This window comes from Panthera uncia, chromosome D2, assembly GCF_023721935.1.
Source record: "Panthera uncia isolate 11264 chromosome D2, Puncia_PCG_1.0, whole genome shotgun sequence".
Lineage (NCBI taxonomy): Eukaryota > Metazoa > Chordata > Mammalia > Carnivora > Felidae > Panthera > Panthera uncia.
In genome coordinates, this window is record NC_064818.1 from 82,119,164 (window position 1) to 82,138,004 (window position 18,841).

Here is an 18,841-nt window from a genome sequence, read left to right on the forward strand (position 1 = left end):
CAGGGTTCAGCTTCAGCTCAGGTCATGATCTTGCGGTTCACGAGATCGAGCCCCGCATCAGGCTCTGTGCTGACAGCTCAGAGGCTGGAACCTGCTTCGGATTCTGTGTGTATGTGTGTGTGTCTCTCTCTCTGCCCTCCCCCGCTCACATTCTGTCTCTCTCTGTCTCTCAAAAATAAACATGTTAAAAACTTTAAAAAAAGAAAAAAAGAAATACCCGTGTTACGTTGAGGCCGTGCTGTTCCCGGGTACCCTACCGCTGCACCAATGGCCCTCAGCTGCCACAGGTAGGGCTGAGTGGTTGTGGACAGGCACAGGCCCATTTTCCCCAGCAACAGCACTGAGCTGGTGACAACAACCTCACCTCTCTGGTGACACTGTAGACCAGCCTTTAGCCAAGGAGCAAAGTCCCCAGACCACCCCCCCACCTACCCCAGGGCGGCTCTTTCCCATCACCAGCCAGAGATCCCACTGTCTGTGTGCCCCCCGGGCTCTGTGCCCTGCTCATTTCGGCCTCCAGCCTGGGCTTCGCAGACAGGCCCAGGGAGTGCTAGAAGGTAAATGCCTCTCTCGTACCCAGAGCAGGGGGAGAACCACTGCAGAACCACTGCATCTGTTTGTCATGGACGAGGACTGACTGCAGGTGACACATCTAATGCCAAGTGTGAAAAGCCGAAGAAGCCGGAAGTGAGCTGTCTTACAGGGTTGTCCCCAGCAGGCCCCTCTCTGCACCTTGGCCCCGGTCCCTGAACCCACCTGGCCAGGCAGCAGGCGGAAACGTCCCCAGCCCTCCATTTCCCTCTCTGCCTAGGAGAACTTCCTTAGTGTATGTTCAGTGCAGTGTCGCAGCCGGGCCCTTGCCTGGCCTTCCCTCCGTCCTTGTCACCCCTGCAGAGGGCACGTGCGTTACCGGTCCTGTGGCAACCCCCTCTACCCACACCTGCACGGCCTCGTCCTCATTTGAATAGGTGAGAAACCAAAGTCAGCTGCACAATTGGAGCTAGATTCCATCACTCAAAATTCAGTCACAACTTCTTTTGAATTCTTCAGCTGCCCTGCGGCAAAGGCTCAATGTTGATACTGAGATTAATCCCCAAAGAGCCCCTCATTTCTCTGCAGAGAAATTAAAGCTTGCCAGTTTTCCTTTTGCCTGTCCTCCTGACAGCTCTCTCAGTAATGATATGCCTTCTCCATGGCATAATCCCTGTCCTACGGTAAAGAATAATTCATTAAGAAATTAAGGGCTTAGTGCCTTTCTGTTAGGTTGGTCTTCAAAAGTTAGCTAAAATTATTTAACAGACCTCAGGGCTGTTTCACAGGAGCTCAAGAAGCCATATGGGTGGGGACCACGCAGACCCACCCACCCCTTATAGATTTGTCAGTATTCCCAGAAATTAAGTCCAAGGACAGAAGCGCCTGGGGGTCAGGGCTAGGACTGTGGGACGCTACCCTGCTTCAGGAAGCAAACAATGTTTAGACTTTCCAGGAGCAGCCAAGTAGGCCTCCTGGTGAAGCTGGCAAGGCTCCCTTTCCACTACTCGGGAGGGCCAGCAGGAGGCTTCTAGAAGTTTCCAACGGGGTGCACAGGAGTTTCTGAACTGGATTGGAAGCAGGGTGGGGTGGTACGTACACACGTCATTGTGTATTTAGCGTGAAACGGCCTGGGTCTGAAACGCGCTCGGCTGGTCCCTTCTCTGCCATGTGACTGAAACCACCAAAGGGAAGGTGTGGTATGACATCAGCAGTGGCCTTCCTGTCGCTGCTCAGGGTGGATGAAGGGATGGCAATGTTGGAAAACATTGTGTTGTGTACACTGGTGACATTGTGTCATTTTAAATCTGATTCTCCACCTTTTTGTTGTTCTGCTCACAAGGTTGTGCGGGGAAGGAGCACTGACCCTGTGTGTGAGTGCTGTGTGGGGAACAGCGTTCGGTTCTTTCTGGGGAATGGGCCCGTCGGGGGCCTGGTTAGGGGAGCAGGTCCCAGAGTCCTGGCCACGAAAGCTGGGAGAACTTGTAAGAGGAGAAAGCAAGTGTCCCGAAGGAGAACAGTCTAGGTGAGGTGCGTGGGGGCCGGGGGCCCAAGGGAACCAGGACTGGAGGCTCGGACTTGTTCTCGATCCGGCCTTTTCTCAGTGGCCCCCCAGTGCTCAGCATGCACTCAGGTGCACGTTCTTAAACACGTACTCTCCTTCTCTCCCCCTCAGCGTTTTCACGCCCTGTGTTTCTCTGTGGTTCTGATATTGTCCGGAAACCATTAACACCTGTTCAGAGTCGGTTCTTCTGCTTTGAGCTGAATGACAATTATTTGAATGGTGAAGGGTGTTAATACATAATTATTCACATTCAAACCAGGACATTCACGGTTTAATCATCTCTCTGTAGGCCTCCTTAAGTTGGAGCTTACAGTCTTGGGCATAATTCTTTCGTTAAATAAGTTTCGGGCACTCTAATTATTGGGAAGGTGAGTACAAATACGCACGGTGCCGCCGTGAGGACGTGGTGCCCCCTTCACCTGGCAGAAGCCTCGCTGGGTGTGTGCGTCGTCTCGTCGCACGTGCGTGAGGCGGGAGGTTCATTTCCGAGGGCTAACAGTCCAGTCCGTGTGCGAGATGAGCTCTGTGATTGTGTTCTCGTGCGCCCAGGACCGGACGAGCGTGCGGGCGCGTTTCTGTTCATGAGCACAGTGCCCTGCTCGGCCTGGCTAGGCCTGGAAAGGGGCCGGCGTCACCCTTTAGACCCTGTGTTCATCTGGACCCCTCCATCTGCTCGACATTACTGAGGTCCCCAAAGAGCTTGGATTGTGAGGGTTGTGTCTGTCTGCATTTCCCAAGCTGGAAATTAAACCTGAGGACTTCTTAAGGCCTTAAGTTCTTTTAAAAATAACAATGAATTTGCTACATGTTATCAAAAATAATATATTTTGTATGAAAATGGCTATTTTCCAAAACCAAAAACACTTACTGAGAAGACTGGCTTCTTTTTTTTTTTTTTTTTTTTTTTTTTAATGTGTTTGCCAATCTCAGTAGTGTCTGCCTTTAATGGAAGACAGCTGGATTCTCATAGCTACCCTGTCACTTAATCTGTTGTGGTATCACACGTCATTTAGCTTACGGAAAACTCCTACATGCTTGTGAGAGCAGGAGAATTAAAAAGGCAAATAACATCTTAGTGTTACTGTGAAAATCCCCCTAAACGGGTCTCAGGGACCCCTAAAGCTCCCTAGGCCACACTTTGAGGACCACTGTTCTAAAATATCAAAAATTTTACTGCGCCTAAAAATTACTCATTGCCTATACAAGGGGTAGTAAAAGTTTTGTGTTGTGCTTTGTGGACTTTTTTCAGTTTATTTTGTTTTTTTAAACTGCATCCCAAAATCTTTTTTTTTTTTTTTTTTTTTTTTTTGTGGCCCATAGCTAGAGATGCGTACGATTGTGGTACTTGTTAACAAATTAGGTCAACCTGTGCCGTGCACTCATTCTGGCATCGGCCAGACCCAGAAGCAAAGCAGAGCCCCGCGCCGTGTCCCCACGCTGGCAGGAGGGAATTTCACATCCGCATGGACATCACCTCACACGTCTTTCTTCCTTCCCTGACCTATGTTGATATTAGTCACGAAAGGGAAATTGAGGAACTAAAAACACAGTATTGTTGGCCGCAGAGCCCAGCCGCCACCTGGGCGGAACATGTGGGTCCGGAATGCACGTACGGGACCAGAAGCAGAATGCCGTGAGGCGGAGACCGGGCCTGTCTCCCCGTCTGGCAGGGTAAGCTCGTGTACGGCCGGGACGCCGTCCTCCCCGGCGGGCTCATCCCGGAACAGCCCTGGGCTGTGGGTGTCACACCTGCCCGCCTTCCTAGGTCAGGGGCAGAGGGGAGAATGGGCCACCTGTGGCTAGCCTGGGAGGGAGAGAAAGGTAGGCAGGCCAGCATGGGGGCACGAGGGTCTGCTGGGCACTCCTTTCCCCTCCCAAACTGCCGTTTGGCTAAGCATGCGTCATTGTTGGGGGACAGGAATCCAAGGATGGACAGCAGGCCCTATGGACAAAGCGCCTTTCCCACAGGTCAGCTCTGATGACCTCTGTGCGGCGTGTACCTTCGCGCTGGTCCCGTCAGACCAGGATGAAACCAAGATGGAGGGGTGGGAAGCAGCCCAGTTGTGAACCTCTGTGGGGGGTGCTGAGGGCGTGGTGGAAGACTGTGCGATGCCGGTGATGGAGGCCTGTGCCCGAGAGCCTGGCCCCCTGCTGGCCTGGGCCTTCCCAGCATGCCCTTGGATAGCCTGCTCCATCCGGGGCCCCAGGGATCTCTCACCCGCAGAGGAGAGGACAGTCACACCAGAGTCATGGCGGCTGTCAAGGATTCAATATGATAAAGCAGGTTGCACGGTGCCTGGTGTGCAGTAAGAAACGTTAACACTAGTTATGAACCATCGTTGATTCGTAAGCAAATTGACCAAAATTTCCAAATGAATTTTCAGAATAGCACTCATGCCCCTATTTCCTCAGCATCGCTCAGAACCTCTGAGGAACATCTCTTTCAAGACAGCCTTTCTAGCATTGGTGGTACAGTGGTGAGCATAGCTGCCTTCCAGAATAGCTTTTCAACTCTGCATCATGTACACTGACCAGGCTTTTATTGACTACTTACTGTGTACCTAAAATCGTCTGTGTTCAGTACTTTGAAATACTTGCACATTGGCAATTTTTCTTACACAGGAATGGATTCGACTCGTGGAAAGTGATCCAAAATTCAGCCTACTTAATAACACCGATCCTTAGGCCAGCAGAAATCGTTTTGGAGCCACAAGCACTGAGGCCGCAAAATAACAGGCCATCTTTACTTGGCATCTTACCAGCTGGCTCAGCGCGTAACACCCAACGGAGTAGCCAGGGATTTTCTGGAAAGGGGGGTTGGGCGGGTAGGACTCCCTAAAGGTGTCCTGTGAAAGGCACATGCCTCCTTCTGTAAGCATTCCGTGGGGTTGTCTTACCGCAGAGCCTCGCGCACAGGTAGCCATACTGGGCGCGGGCCCATCCCTGGGGTGTCCGCCACTGACTAGGAGAGTCACTCAGGGCTGCAGGGGAATGTCGGGCTTAGAACCAGATGCACGTTGGGGACGGCAACTACCGTCTGCACGTAGTTTTTATAGAAGGGTCTCAAAGGTATGGGCATTAGCGTCTCTGTTTTGGGGACAGAGGCAGGTTTTCTCTGGCTTGTCCATTGTCAAAGTCACTCGTGCAGTTAATCCTTCGCACAGTCACTGCTTACACCCCAAAACCACAGGGCTTGTCTGCCATCACTCACTCATGGTGTGGTCTTCATTTCTCAGAAGAACTTGGTAAGTGGACACTGAAGAAGGGGAGCTCAGAAAGGCTCATCCAGAACAGAAGGCCTTAGCCAAGCCCCTGAGCTTGGGACTAGCTTACAGACAGACAGGGACCCTGTCACCAAAACCCACTTTGGCAGTAGGGTGCACAGGTCCTGCCCTCTAGGCCCCAGGGAGCAGTAGACGAGTCCAGCACCCAGCCAGCTGTGTGGACGGTAGTCAAGCCATGGCACTGAGCCTGATTTTTGTCATTTGTTCAATGAGGATAGTGATGTCAGCTTTGCAGAGTGGGTGTTGAGGACTTTAGTGGAAAATTAGCGACAGCTCCTAAGAGCTCAGGAAGCTCTGTGTCTGCGTGGTGTTTGGGAAGGTGGGACACAGAGCAGGGGGCCCGGTCCATGGCCAGGCCAAGTGCCTTCATGTGTCTTCTTCCCCTCCACGTGCCAGAGAGCATTGAGCTATGCCCCCAGAGAGGCCAAGAGGCCCCTGAGTGTCTGAGACATCACTGTGGACACAGGCCTGCGGAGGCTGGCTGGCTCACTGTGGGTGAGCCAAGTGCCTTAGAGTGTGAGAGTAGCGGGGAAGGTACCTTCTTTTTTGTGAATGTTACAGGCCATGAATTCTGCCTCTGTATGTGGCTTTAGTGACCATTCGCTGAAAAGCTATTACAGTCTGACACAAGGGGTGGATGGGATCCACCCAGCAATGCCTGGGTCACAGAGGTCCCGTTCTCCCAGCTGGGAAAGAGGCCCTCTGGTTTAGCCCTTAGGAAGATAGTGACAGCAGAACATGGAGTGGCCCGTGCACGGTTCTAGACGAGAGCCTCTTCTTGCCTCTGAAACAGCCACTGTCTGCCCAGGCGTCTTCCCCAGGCTTCCCTGTTTGCGGGCTCGTCTCCCGAGTGTGAGACACCCCCCTTCTCCTGCCTGGGAAACCCCTGCCCATCTGTCGGGACCCAGGCCCCCAGCCCCCTATCAGTTGATTGGTCTCCTTGCTCCGGAGATGGGGTTGGTGCACAGCAGCCAGTGCCACAGGGTTTTGCAGCCTGTTCTGTAATACGTTGCACATAAAGATTTGAGGGGCACCCGGGGGGCTCAGTCGGTTGAGCATCCAACTCAGGTCATGATCCCAGAGCTGTACGATCAAGCCCCCCATCGGGCTCCATGCCGAGTGTGGAGCCTGCTTAGGATTCTCTCCCTCTCTTCCTCTGCCCGCTCCCCCACTTGAGCGTGCTCTCTAAAAACAGAAAAAAATTGAAAGGTTGATGTGGGGCTCTGTTCCCCCACAGTCCTGGCCAGTCTGCCCATGGGCAGAGCTGTGACCGTGTGTAGGTGGCCCTGTGCTGTCCTGACCCGGATTGCGGGTCCACAGTAGATTTTCACACACTTCATGTATCAGTGCATCTGCACTGTCCCACCGTCAGGAAGCTCAAGCTTGCGCACATGCGCGAGTGACCTCCTATAAACTTGTTTTTCCTTTGTTTTTCCTCTGTATGTCTTTTGTTTTTCCTCTGTGACGTCTGGGTCTGTGGAGGCCATGGGGAGCATGTTGAAGTAAATCGAGTTACTTGCCCTCTATCTCGTAGCTACCGTGTAACGTGTATGTTGGCGCGTGTGGAAGGCACGGACGGATTATTGACACGTTAGCTGGAGAGTCGCTCCTAATGTCCGAAGATGCTGCGGTTGCTGGGGATGAGTGTGGAGTTCGGGAAGGAAGGCCGTCTCCAGGGGACTCGTTTATGTTTCTAAAGGCCCCCTCGGGCGCACCCCTTGCTGGGCCTGCTGAGCAACGGGGTGGCCTGCTCTGGCCTGTCCAGAGGCACCAGGCTGAGCTGCTGGAACTCCGCCCGAGCCACAGCCCTGGAGCGTTAGGGTGGAGACCCATAAGGCAGGTCCTTGGTCTCCCTGAGCTGGGCCAAACAGAAGGGACCCTTGAGGTGACCGTACAGAGAGCGTTGGGGGTGAAGGGGGCCTTGGAGAGAGGAAGTCGTTTGCAGGGAATGTGACCGAGGCTCTGCTATCAGTGGGCATCTTGAACTTCAGGGAGGTTGATTAAAAATGAAGTGATTGGAAAAGGTTTCCCTCTATGTTTTCCAACTTTCTTTTTTTTTTTTTTTTTTTTTTTTTTTTTACATTAACATAGAGTAAAATTGACTTTTCGTGGCGTGCAGTACTATGAGTTCTAACACGGGTCAGATTTCTGTAGCTGCCGCTATAATCAGGACTCGGGGTTCATCGTCCTAAAAGCTCCCTCCTGCTGCCCCTCTGTTGTCACTGCTGCCCCTGCCCCCACCTCTCTGCTGATTCTTAGCAGCCACTGGTCTGTTCTCCATCCCCGTGACACATGTACTTGGACTCAGCATTTAACCTTTCAAGCCTGGCTTCCGTCATTCACCTTAATGCCTTTGAGATCCATCCAAATTTCTGTATGTGTCTATAGCTTATGCCTTTTAATTGTCACAGTCCATGGTGTAGATATACCTTTGTTTGCTTATATAATTTTCATTATAGCCGTTGTAATAGGTCTATAATGCCATCTTATTGTGGCTTCAAGTGGCATTTCCCTTATAGTTATGTTGAACATTTATTCAAACATTTACCGTTCGAATGAGCTGTCCGTTCAAGTCTTTTGCCCATTTTTAAATGATGTGATTTAACACTGTTGACTCTAGAGAGTTCTTTATATATTGTGGTTATAAGTTCTTTGTTGAGTATGTTATTTCCAAATATTTTCTCCCAATGTGCAACATTCTGCTAACACTTGACTTTCACAGACCAGGTTGTTTTTGTTTTTGTTTTTTTTCATTTGGACAAAGCCCAATTTATTTTTTTAATTTATGGATGGTGCTTTTTGATGACATGTCTAAGAACTGTTTGCCTAATTTCAGGTCACAAAGATGTTCTAAGTTTTCTTTTAATTTTTTTTTAGTTTAAAGTTTTACATTTAGAGATATGTATTTTGAATTGGTTTTCATAAGGTATACAATTTTTTAAATATTTTTAGTTTAAAGTTTTACATTTAGGGATATAATCTACTTTGAATTAATTTTTATAAGGTCTAAGAGTTATATCATGATCCAGTGTTTTGCATGTGGTTATCCAGCTTTCCAACACCACTTCTGAAAATATCCTTTTTCATCGAAATGCTTTTGTAACTTGGTCAGAAACTATTTGGACACATTTATGTGGGTCTCTTGGAAATCTCTATCAGGTTCCATCAGTCTGTGTGTTTACCCCTTTACAAATTTCACATTATCTTGATTCCTGTACAGCATAGTAAGTCTTAAAAAAGTGTTAGTGTGATTTCTCCAACTAGTTTTTTCTTCCCTTTTTCAAAATGTTTTGACTATTCAAGTTCCTTTGCCTCTCCATGTAAGTTTTAGAATCAGCTTGTCTATATCTACAGTAATTCCCTGGCATTTTGACTGGAAGGGAAATAAATTTATAGATCACTTTGTGGAGAACTGAAATTTTTATATTGGAACTTCCTATCCATGAACAGAATATGTCTCTCAAATTATTTAGGTATTCTTTGATTTCTTTTAACAACATTTCATCAGTTTATACATAACACTAACCTACAAGTGTGATTTTCCTGTGTTGACTTTGTATCTAGTAACCTAGCTAAACTCACTGTAAGATTTTGGGGAGGTGGGGTGGGGTGGGGGGGGGGTGGGTAGATTCCTGGGTATTTTACCATAGACTGTCATGTTGTCTGTAAATAGGGACAGTTTTCTTTTTTCCAAAATGTATGACTTTTATTTATTTATTTTTTGGCTTTATTGCAGTGGCTAGAACTTCTACTATGATGTTGAATAGTAGTGGGAATCCTTGCATTTTTCTTACTTTTGAGGGAAATGCATTCACTTTTTCACAGTTAAGTGTGACATTAGTGCTAGAGTTTTGTTTTGTTTTTGTGTCTTTTTGTTTGGTCAATACCTTTATCAGGTTGAGGATGTTACTTTCTTTTCCTAAATGGTTGAGAGATTTTATCATGAATAGATATTGAATTTTGTTAAATTTTTTTTGCCTCGGTTGATACATGTTTTTCTTCATTAGACTGTTACTATTATGGTTCATATTTGTTTATTTTTAATAGATTGAGGAGTATAACTGGCTCCCACCTTCCACCAGCCACATAGTTAACTGATCCAGTCCAGTATACCATATAGTAGTATGCGAATCTGTATCGAGTAGAGTGTGTATATGCAATTCTTTTTGCTGTTAGTCTTACAGACTCGTTTCCAGAGTTTCTTTGGTCACCAGTTTTCCCTCCCGCCAACTTCAGTGAGGTTGTTCATATGTTCACAAGTTGTAATACACTTCGATTTTCTTGTCAGTCTTCACCCCTTCCTGGGATCCACCAGTCTTCTAAATGCTTTTGTTAATTTGCATATATTTTGCATATAAGGGTTTTCCATCTGTGTTGCTTTTCCTTTTCCAAAACATCACATAGTTGGGATCAGACGGCACGTAGCTTTTGCTTTTTTCACTTAGCAAATACACATCAAGGTAACTCCACGTCATTTTGTGGCTTGATGATCCACTCTGTATGACTGAGTAATACCCCATTGTATGGATGTTCCATAGTTTACCCATTTATCCATTGAAAGACATCTTAGTTGCTTCCAGCTTTTATCAATAAGTGAATAAAGCTGAGATAAATATTCACATGGAGGTTTTTGTGTGGCCACAGGTTTTCAGATAAGTTGACTAAATATTCAGGAGTGCAATTACTGGTTCATACAGTAAGCCTCTGTTTAGTTTCGTAGGAAGCTGCCAGATTTTCTCCCACGTAGCTGTACCATTTTGTTTTTTCATCAGCAGTGAATGAGTATCCCGGATGCTCCATGTTCTTTCTCATCAGCAGTCAGTACTGTCGGATTTGGAGGTTGGTTTGTGTGGCTCTTCTAACAGGTATAAAATTGTACCTCATTGTTTTAATTTGTAATTCCCTGATGACAAATGATTTTAAAGATCTCTTCATATGTTTATTTGTGTCTGTAGATCTTCTTTGGTGCGATGTCCTTTTGCTATTTTATAATAGGGTTGTTTTATTTTCCTGTTGTTGAGTTTTAAGGATTCTTTGTATAGTTTGGATACAAGTCCTTTACCAGATATGTGTTTTGCAAATATGTTCTTTCAGCCTGTGGCTTTCCTTTTCAGTATCTTAACAGCACTTTTCACAAAGCAGAAATTAATTTTAATAAGGTCCAATTATTTTTTTCATGGATCATACTGTCTCTAAGAACTTTTCCCTAAACCCACAATTATCTGGATTTTTTTCCTGTATATCCTTCTGAAAGTTTTATAGTTTCGCCTTTTAGTTTTAGGTCTGTGATCTATGTTTAGTTTTTGTAAAAGATACCTGGTCTGTATCTAGAATCGTTTTGTGTTGTTTTGTTTTGTTTTGTTTTGTTTTGTTTTGTGTGCATGTGGCTTTACAGTTGTTCCAGAACCATTTGTTGGCAATACTATCATTTGTCCATTGAATTGCCTTTCCTTCTGTATTTGTGTGGGTCTGTTTCTATTCCGTCCCACTGATTTATATATTCTCTATTAATATGCCCTGTCTTGATTACTGTAACTTTATATGTAGGTTCATTTTTCCAATATTGAATCAGCTTTGACTCCTCAAACTCCACTTAATTTTGCTGTCTTCTTCCTTTTATATATTGCTGTATTTGATATGCCAGTACTTTGTTGAGAATTTTTGCATAGTTAATGAGAAATATTAATCTGTACCTTTCTGGATTTGGACTTTTTCTGGTTTTGATATTGGAGTAATTCCAATCTCATAAAATGTTTTGGGAAGTGTTCCCTTCTCTGCTGTTTTCTATAAAAGATTGTCTTGAGTTGATGTATTTGTTCTTTAAATGTTTGATAGAATTTAATGGTGAAATCATCTGGCCCTAGTGATTTTGGAAGATTTTTAACTCTCAGTTAAAGTTCGGTGATAGTTACAGGACTATTCCAGTTATCTATGTCACCTTGGATATGATTTGGTAGTTCGTAGTTTTTGATACATTGGTCTGTTTCATCCACGTTGTTCATTGTTGCGCATAGAGTTATTTGTAGGAATATTTCATTCTCCAGTTACTGTCTGTGAAGTCAGTCATGACATCCCCTTTTTTATGCCTAATGTTGATAACTTGTTTCTTCCCTTTTTTTTTTATCAGTCTTGCTAAAGCTTTATCAATTTTATTGATCTTTTCAAAGAAGACAGTTTTGGTTTCATGCATTTTATTCTATCATTTTCTTTATTTCCATTTCATTGGTTTCTGCTGTTACCTTTATTATTTCCTTCCTTAGTTTTATTTTGCTCTTTCTTGTTTATAAAGTGGAAGCTTAGATTATTAACTTGAGACCCTTCTTCTGTCAAATATGCATTTAATACTATAAACTTCCCTCTAAATATTGTTTCAGCTGTATCTTGTAAATTGTGACCTGCTGTATTTTCAGTTGTATTCAGTTCAATGTATTCTTTTTGTAATTTGCCTAAAGACTTTCTCTGTGACCCATAGATTATTTAAAATGCCTTGTTTTCTGTCCAAATGTTTGGAGGTTTCCAATCATCTTTTTGTTATTAATATCTAGTCTAATTCCATTATGATCAGAGAATATGACTTGAATGACTTCAATTATCTCAAATTTGTTAAAGCTTGTTTTATGACCCAGAATGTGGTGTATCTTGGTCGGTTTTTAGTGTGCATGTGAAAAGAATGTATATTCTGTGATTGGATAGCGTGTTGTGTCAATCAGTTGAAACCAGCTGGCTCATGGTGTTTTTCGTTTCTGTATCCTTGATTTTCTGTCAACTACTTCTGTTAGTTACTGAGAGAGAAGTGAGGTCTCCAAGTGTGATTGTGGGTTTGTCTGATTCTCCTTTCAGTTTTGTCAGTTTTTGCTTTATTTATTTGAAACTCTCTTGTTAGGTGCGTAAAGGTTTTGGTTGCTGTGTCCTGGTTGTGAACCATCCCTTTTGTCACCATGTAATATTCCTTTTTACCCCTGGAAATTGTGCTCCTCAATCTGCTTTGTCTGTTACTAACTTTTCTTAGATTACCATTTTCATGGTGTGCTTTTCCCATCCTTTTAGTTTTAACACATCAGTATCTATTTATTATTTGAAGTGAACTTCTTGCAGACAACACATACTTGGGTTATTTTTTCAATCCATCTGGCACACTATTATTTTTTCATTGGTGAAGAAAGGCCATTTATATTTAATGGAATTATTAGTACGATAGAGTTTCTATCTACATGTTTATTTCACTTGTTTTCTTATGACTTTATTATTACATAATTATTTGTTTTCTGTCTTTTCTATTTTTCCTTTCTCTTTTCCCTTCCCTTCTTTGGGGCTATTTTAACTTCTTGTTCTGTAGCTTTTGTTTTTCTGTCAGGTTTTTGACTACATTATCTCTTTATAGGGATTATAATCCTTGCATACTTAACTTTCAGAGCAGTTGGCCCAGTCTCCCTCTTTTTTTTTTAATTTTTTTAATATGAAATTTATTGTCAAATTGATTTCCATACCAACACCCAGTGCTCATCCCAACAGGTGCCCTCCTCAATGCCCATCACCTACTTTCCCCTCCCTCCCACCCCCCATCAACCCTCAGATTGTTCTCAGTTTTTTGTGTTTTTTTTTAAAGAACTCATCAGAAGGACAGTCCAGGGTATTTAGCCAGATAATTACCATTCCTTTTGTTCTGACTTTACTGCTAAGCTTCCAGGCTGCGCCCTCCAGTCTGAGGTCCCTTCTTGCTAAAGACCTTTCTTCAGCAATTCTTTTAGCTCACCTCTACTGGCAGCACCTTTGTTTCTGTCTGAACATGTCTTAATTTTAGCTTTATTTCTGACGAGTTTTTTTTTAACTGGACATAGAATTCTGAGTTTCTTTCTTGTCTTCGAGCACTTTATAAAATTGCTATTTCACTTCCTTCTGACCTCCATGGTTTCTGATGAGAATTGTACTGGCATTCAAATCCTCGTTCCCTTTTAAATAACACATCATTTTTCTCTGGTTGTTTTGGAGAGTTTCTTTGTCTTTCGATTTTACCTGCCCGCTTTGTCATGATATGTGTGGGAGTAGATTGCTCCGGGCTTGTCCTGTTTGTGGTTTACTAGGCTTTTGACTTGTCGTATATCTTTGCCCAGATTGGAAAAGTTTTAGCTATCATTGACTAGCATTTTTTCTGCACTGTACTCTTTTTCCTCTTCCTCTGGAACTCCAGTTAATTCGACTGTTAGACCGTTTGGTTTTGTCCTACGCATCCACTTTCTGATTTTTTGTTGTTTAACATGTTTCTGTCTGTTTCTCAGATCAGATCATTTCTGTTGACTTCAGTTTATTGACTGTTTCCTCTGGCATCTCCATTCTGCTATTGAGACTGTGCAGTTTTTGTGTTTTGTATTTTTCTGTACTAAATTTCCATTTGCTTCTTTTTTATAACTTGTATTTCTTTGAAACTCGGTATCTTTTCATTTCTTTCAAAGGTATTTTCCCTTCTTACAGCATTTTTATTGCAGATAAAATCCTTCAAAGTTACCAGGCCATGTATATGAAATTCTCACATCATACACTTTAAATATCTTACCATTTTATTTGTCCACTAATCCTCAAAATGCCAGGGACAAAATCTTGTCGTGTGATTCCAACTTCTGTGGCATCTTGGCCTTGATGTTTGTTAATGTCTTTTCCAAGATGAGTTGAGGGTTTTATGATTCTCTGTTTGCCAAGGCATTTGGGATTATATCCTGATCATTTTGAATGTTAGGTTCTGAGGCTCTCAGTCTTGTGTGAGTCCAGTGTATAGCACTGCTATTTTTTTTTTTTAGGAGGCACTCAACCTGGATGGGTTTGGCTCTACGTTCTGACCAGGTTTCTGCAGGTTGTGGTTTCAGTGTCCATTTTGTTGTTCAGACTCCATGGTCCTGTCCTACGAATCAGTGGCCGGTCTAGCACCCTTACATCCATTCTCCATGTCTTTGATTTAGAGTGATCCACACGTGCACAGGTCAGGAGTGAGTCCAGGACTTTACAAACACCTTCTCAGTGTGCTTTCCCAAACTTCCCTTTCTCTGCGTCTTCCCTGCTACTGTCCAGTTCTCAGGGACCCTGTTTGGTCCCTGCTCATAATTTGGCCTTACTTACCCCACTCAGATACACATCTCCTAGAACTGCACCAACGTCCAGAGCCAACTACTGAGAAGACAAAGAGGAGGAAAGCAGCCGGGGCCTGCCCACCTGCGGGGACCACAACTGCTTCCGACAGAAAGAGACATGGGCATCCTGGTTGCTTCGGGGCCAGGGTGCAAGGGTTCAGAGATAATACCAGAAAGCGAGCGATTCCTCTGCTCAGAGCATCGGAAGACCCTTCTCTCTCCTCAGGGAGAGAGAGACAATACTTGCATACTTAACCTGCTGGCGCACACCCATGCATCTGCACCTGCGGGTGCCCTCTAGCTGCTGCCTGGTGGTGGAGAGCCCGAGGGCCTGGGCAGCCGAGAGACGGCCCTTCCTCAGGAACCCGCACCCCGCAGCAGAGTCCCCTTGAAAGAACGATTCTACCCAAAGAACTCCGAAGCGTGGTGTTCTTGCTTACTGGAGAAGAGATGGTGGAGGCAGCCTTGGTCTTAAGGAGACCTGATCTCCAGGCCCAGGCCTGCCACCGAGCAGCTGTGCTTGAGCGTAGCAGTGCATGGGGGGGGGGGGGGGGTGCAGGACACATCCATCCAGGGAGCTCCCGCGATGGTGTTCATCACCGGGGAAGAGGCAGAGGCCCAGGGGAAGGAAGTGACTCGTCCAAGACCCTGCAGCCTGGAGTCTGCCTTGGCCCCTGGGTCCGTTCCTCCCGTTGCACGTGGGGACTACGGTATCTGTGTAGGCTCCCTCATCAGAGCCCCACTTGGCCGTGTCAGTGCAGGCACACCAGTGAAGGCTGCCATGATCTCTGCTCCCACAAGTGGCAAGAAGAGAGCTCACATATAAAATTCTGGTGTCCGTGACATAGAATGACGTCTTCCATGGCCGTTGGTAACCCCGTCGTGAGCCCCTAGGAGACTGATGACATACTGTCCGGCTGGAGAGAATGTAGAAAGCAGTCTTGGATGGGGTAGGTGCTCCCGATGGGCATGTTTAAGTGGCCACCCACGTGGAAACAAAAACGGCTGTGTCCTTAAGGGAGCGGAGCTCAGAGAAGCAGGCCAGCCCCCAGCGGAGCCTACGGTGGCCCCACAGCAGAACACGGCTCCGCTCGTGGTACCCAGGCCCCAGAAGAGGCAGGAGAAAGGGTGGGGAGGAGAGGGTGAACGAAAGGAACATCCAGAATGTGACCGGCAGAGGCCGCTCCGCACAGCTCTGGGGTCATGCCCACTCCCCAGGGAGACCGTAATGGGAGGGAAAAGGATGATCATCTAATGGCTGCCCTTTGGGCCACCTGAAATGATGGCCCAGCCGCCGAGGACTTACGTGGACACCTCCACATCCAGAAGATAGATCTTCCACATCAGCGTATGTTAATTTTTATGAGTAGGTTTTACTACATTTTAGAATGATATTTAACAACCGACAGTGCCAGCCCCTCCTGGAAAGAAGAGCCGTTTCATGGTCTGATTTTGCACGGGTCAGGGTCAGAGGCACTGTCGCTGAGCGCCGCTCCAACTAATTAATGCATTTGCTCCCTACAGGGTGAAATTGGGTTTTCAGATACATTTATAACACGACTTGCTTGATTCCTAAATATTACATTATTTGAGCTATTTTTCCTAATACACGGCCTGGTGTGTATGGGGTGAGAAATTATTTCCCATGAAAAATTGACAGCGAAGCTGAAACTGTCTGATGAACCCTGTGCTCACATACGGACACCTTATGCCTAGACAGGCAGGCGCTGGAGCGGCACCGCGGCTTCTCGGAGCTGCCCTGCGCCCCCGGGTGAGCCTGCACGAGCGCCTCTCCTCGTGGTCCTACAGCTTTGGGAAAGTTCTGGGCTCTTCTTCTGGAAAGCCCGGGCGGCATCCAGCAGAACACACACAGCGACCCCTCTGTGCTGCACGAGGAAGGCTGGAGACGGGCCTCCCCGCTTCTTGCGGTCTCCACGACGCGCTGCTTTCGCGCAGTTTCTCTTCTAAGACCTCCGGCCCTGAAATCGCCTTCTCCCCAAGTTATTGCCAGGCGGCCTGCCGCCTCTTTCTTCTTCCTCTTCTTGTTTTGTTTTTGTTTTCGTTTTTTGGCGTGTTTTTGTTTGTTTTTAAGTGAGGCATAACAACAACAGCAACAGCAGTAATGATGAACAGTTTGATTTCAAAACCCTTTCTGAAGAAATCACAGTAAACAGAGTGTGTTTGCCTAAGGAAACCCTCCGAGCAATCAGCCAGTAACACAACTGCATGTGCTAATGAACCCAAAGCTGTTAATGTGGTTTCTTCAGTTAAATTGATTCATGAATTTTGAAGAGAACATTATCTAATGAATTTTCTTTGAATAGAAAGCAATTAAAAGGACAAATCAGTCTGATTAACCCCAAAGTCACCCTCCTGCCACAAATGGTGTACAGTTTGAAATTATATCATAAAAAACTAGAGCACATTTGCTATCTTTTTGCCCTCTACTAATCCATGTAAATTAATGAACAACAAAGTTAATTTCTTTGATGACCCTGTTCTAGTATCACCTGGATTATGCTGATGTTTAATTTGCTTAATGTTATAATAAAGACTAAACAGATTTTTTTTTCCAGCGAAGTGATTATCATTCCCTTCAGTTAAGAAGTGATTTTTATTATTTAAAACGCATGTAAGGGTGTGTTTCCTTTAAGAACCAAATCGCACTTTGCCAGCCTGGCACCGAGTGTAATTAGTGCTATTATGGACACACTCCGAACACCGCTGCTGCCCGTGGAAACCTTCCCTTTGTCGTTGCCATCGGGAACTCCCGCCCCCGGAGGGCTCGGCGCCCCCACCGTGGGGGACACAGCTCCGTGTCCAGTGCTCCTGAGCCTTGCGTTCCCTTTGGAAAGACAATAGGTATCGATTCAGACCAGCCTCCCTCGCAAAGCTGGAGGCAGAGGGAGAGAACGTTGCCATGCATTCACCTGTTCACTCCCACAGCAAGGTGAGGAGCAAGCGCGATTTGATGTGGCTTGCCAATTAAAATGGGAATCAAGTTATTTTATTTTCGCAGCCCTGTGCATCGCAGATGCCTGTAGCCAAGGTCACTGCCAGCCCCGTGTACGTGGTGTTTGGCATTCTGAGTCTGCTCGCTGCTGGGTGTGGCCGCCTAGCATAAAACCACAGCCCGGCCCACGGCTCCTTTTTCCTTGTGTATCCCAGCTGACGTTGCCAATGACCCAGCAGTCTAAGAGGTTCTGAAGTCAGTAGGCAGGCAGGGCCTTCTGGGCTCACGAATGTGTGCGTGCCCCAGTCCTGGAAGAGCATCACGTGGTCCTTCCTGCGTGGGACCCGGGGACGCAGGGGGCGGTTGCAGGTCTGGGACGCGTGGTGTTGGGATGGCTGCGTAGGGGCCAGCCCGCACAGTGACGGGACCGTGTGTGGAGGCCGCATTTTAATTGACTGTAGCACCTCTGTTTGTGTTGACGTGCTTTCTGTCTCAAGACCGGCAGGTTTCTACATCAGAGCTGCGGGAGCCGCTTGTCCACATAACGTCATTCTGCATTCTGCCTTTCAGATTCGTTCACCAGACAGGTGTTGTGGAAGCTGCTGAAGGTTGTCAGACTCGGAGAAACGGTTTCTTACCGGCAATTAGCAGCCCTGGCAGGCAGGCCCCGAGCCGCGCGGGCAGTGGGCGGAGCGATGAGGACCAATCCTGTAAGTCGCTGCCAGCGGGTGCGTCAGCGGGGCCGCAGGTGGCGGCGGGAGGGGGGGCCCGGGGCCCTGCAGTGTAAGCGGCCTGTGCGGCACCGTGTGGGGAGCAGAGGAGAGGAGGCATCTGTACGGGCCCCCGGAAGAGGGGTGGGCGGCCCCTGCCCCCCGTTTTTGGTGGTGACGATGGCATGTCTTCCCCAGGGGGTGGCTTCACCCCAACCTTTTCATGTCCTTGTCCCCCCTGCGCATCTGTAGTCGCGTTTTGCTGAGAGGGAGATCCCCTCCAGGCCACGCCGAGCTCCCCAGAGGATGGGCTGTGTGGGGTGGCCGCACGCCTGTTGTGCCCCGTAGGACAGAGGGCACTTTCTCCCCGTCATACCCGTACCTGGGCCGCCGGCCATGCTGTCTCAGGAAGGAAGTCCACGTGAGTTGGGGAAGAGGCCGTGGCGCCCCCGTCCCCAAAGCCAGGTCTGCCGGAGGACGACCCCGTACAACTGAGTGAGGCCTGGAATGTTCTTTCTTGTCAGCCTGTCCAGAGCCTGGCAGGGGCCTGCTAGCACATTCGAAACAGTTTCTCCCCGAAGCGGTGGGAACGTCTGCGACGGGATAGAAGCGTGCCATCCTGTCAGGATGAGGAAACAGAACCAGCACATCCTGGGGGAGGAATTACTACATCAGACAGA

General features: G+C 46.8%; 1 protein-coding gene across 6 annotated transcripts in view; it reads left to right on the top strand.

The window, feature by feature from the left end:
• Positions 1-18,841, top strand: part of MGMT (O-6-methylguanine-DNA methyltransferase) — a 296,343-nt gene that overhangs the window by 270,633 nt on the left and 6,869 nt on the right. For all 6 annotated transcript variants that reach the window (XM_049645898.1, XM_049645897.1, XM_049645895.1 and 3 more), the window contains one exon: positions 18,022-18,161. In XM_049645898.1, coding sequence (XP_049501855.1) covers positions 18,022-18,161 — 140 coding nt within the window. The remainder of the gene's footprint in view (positions 1-18,021; positions 18,162-18,841) is intronic.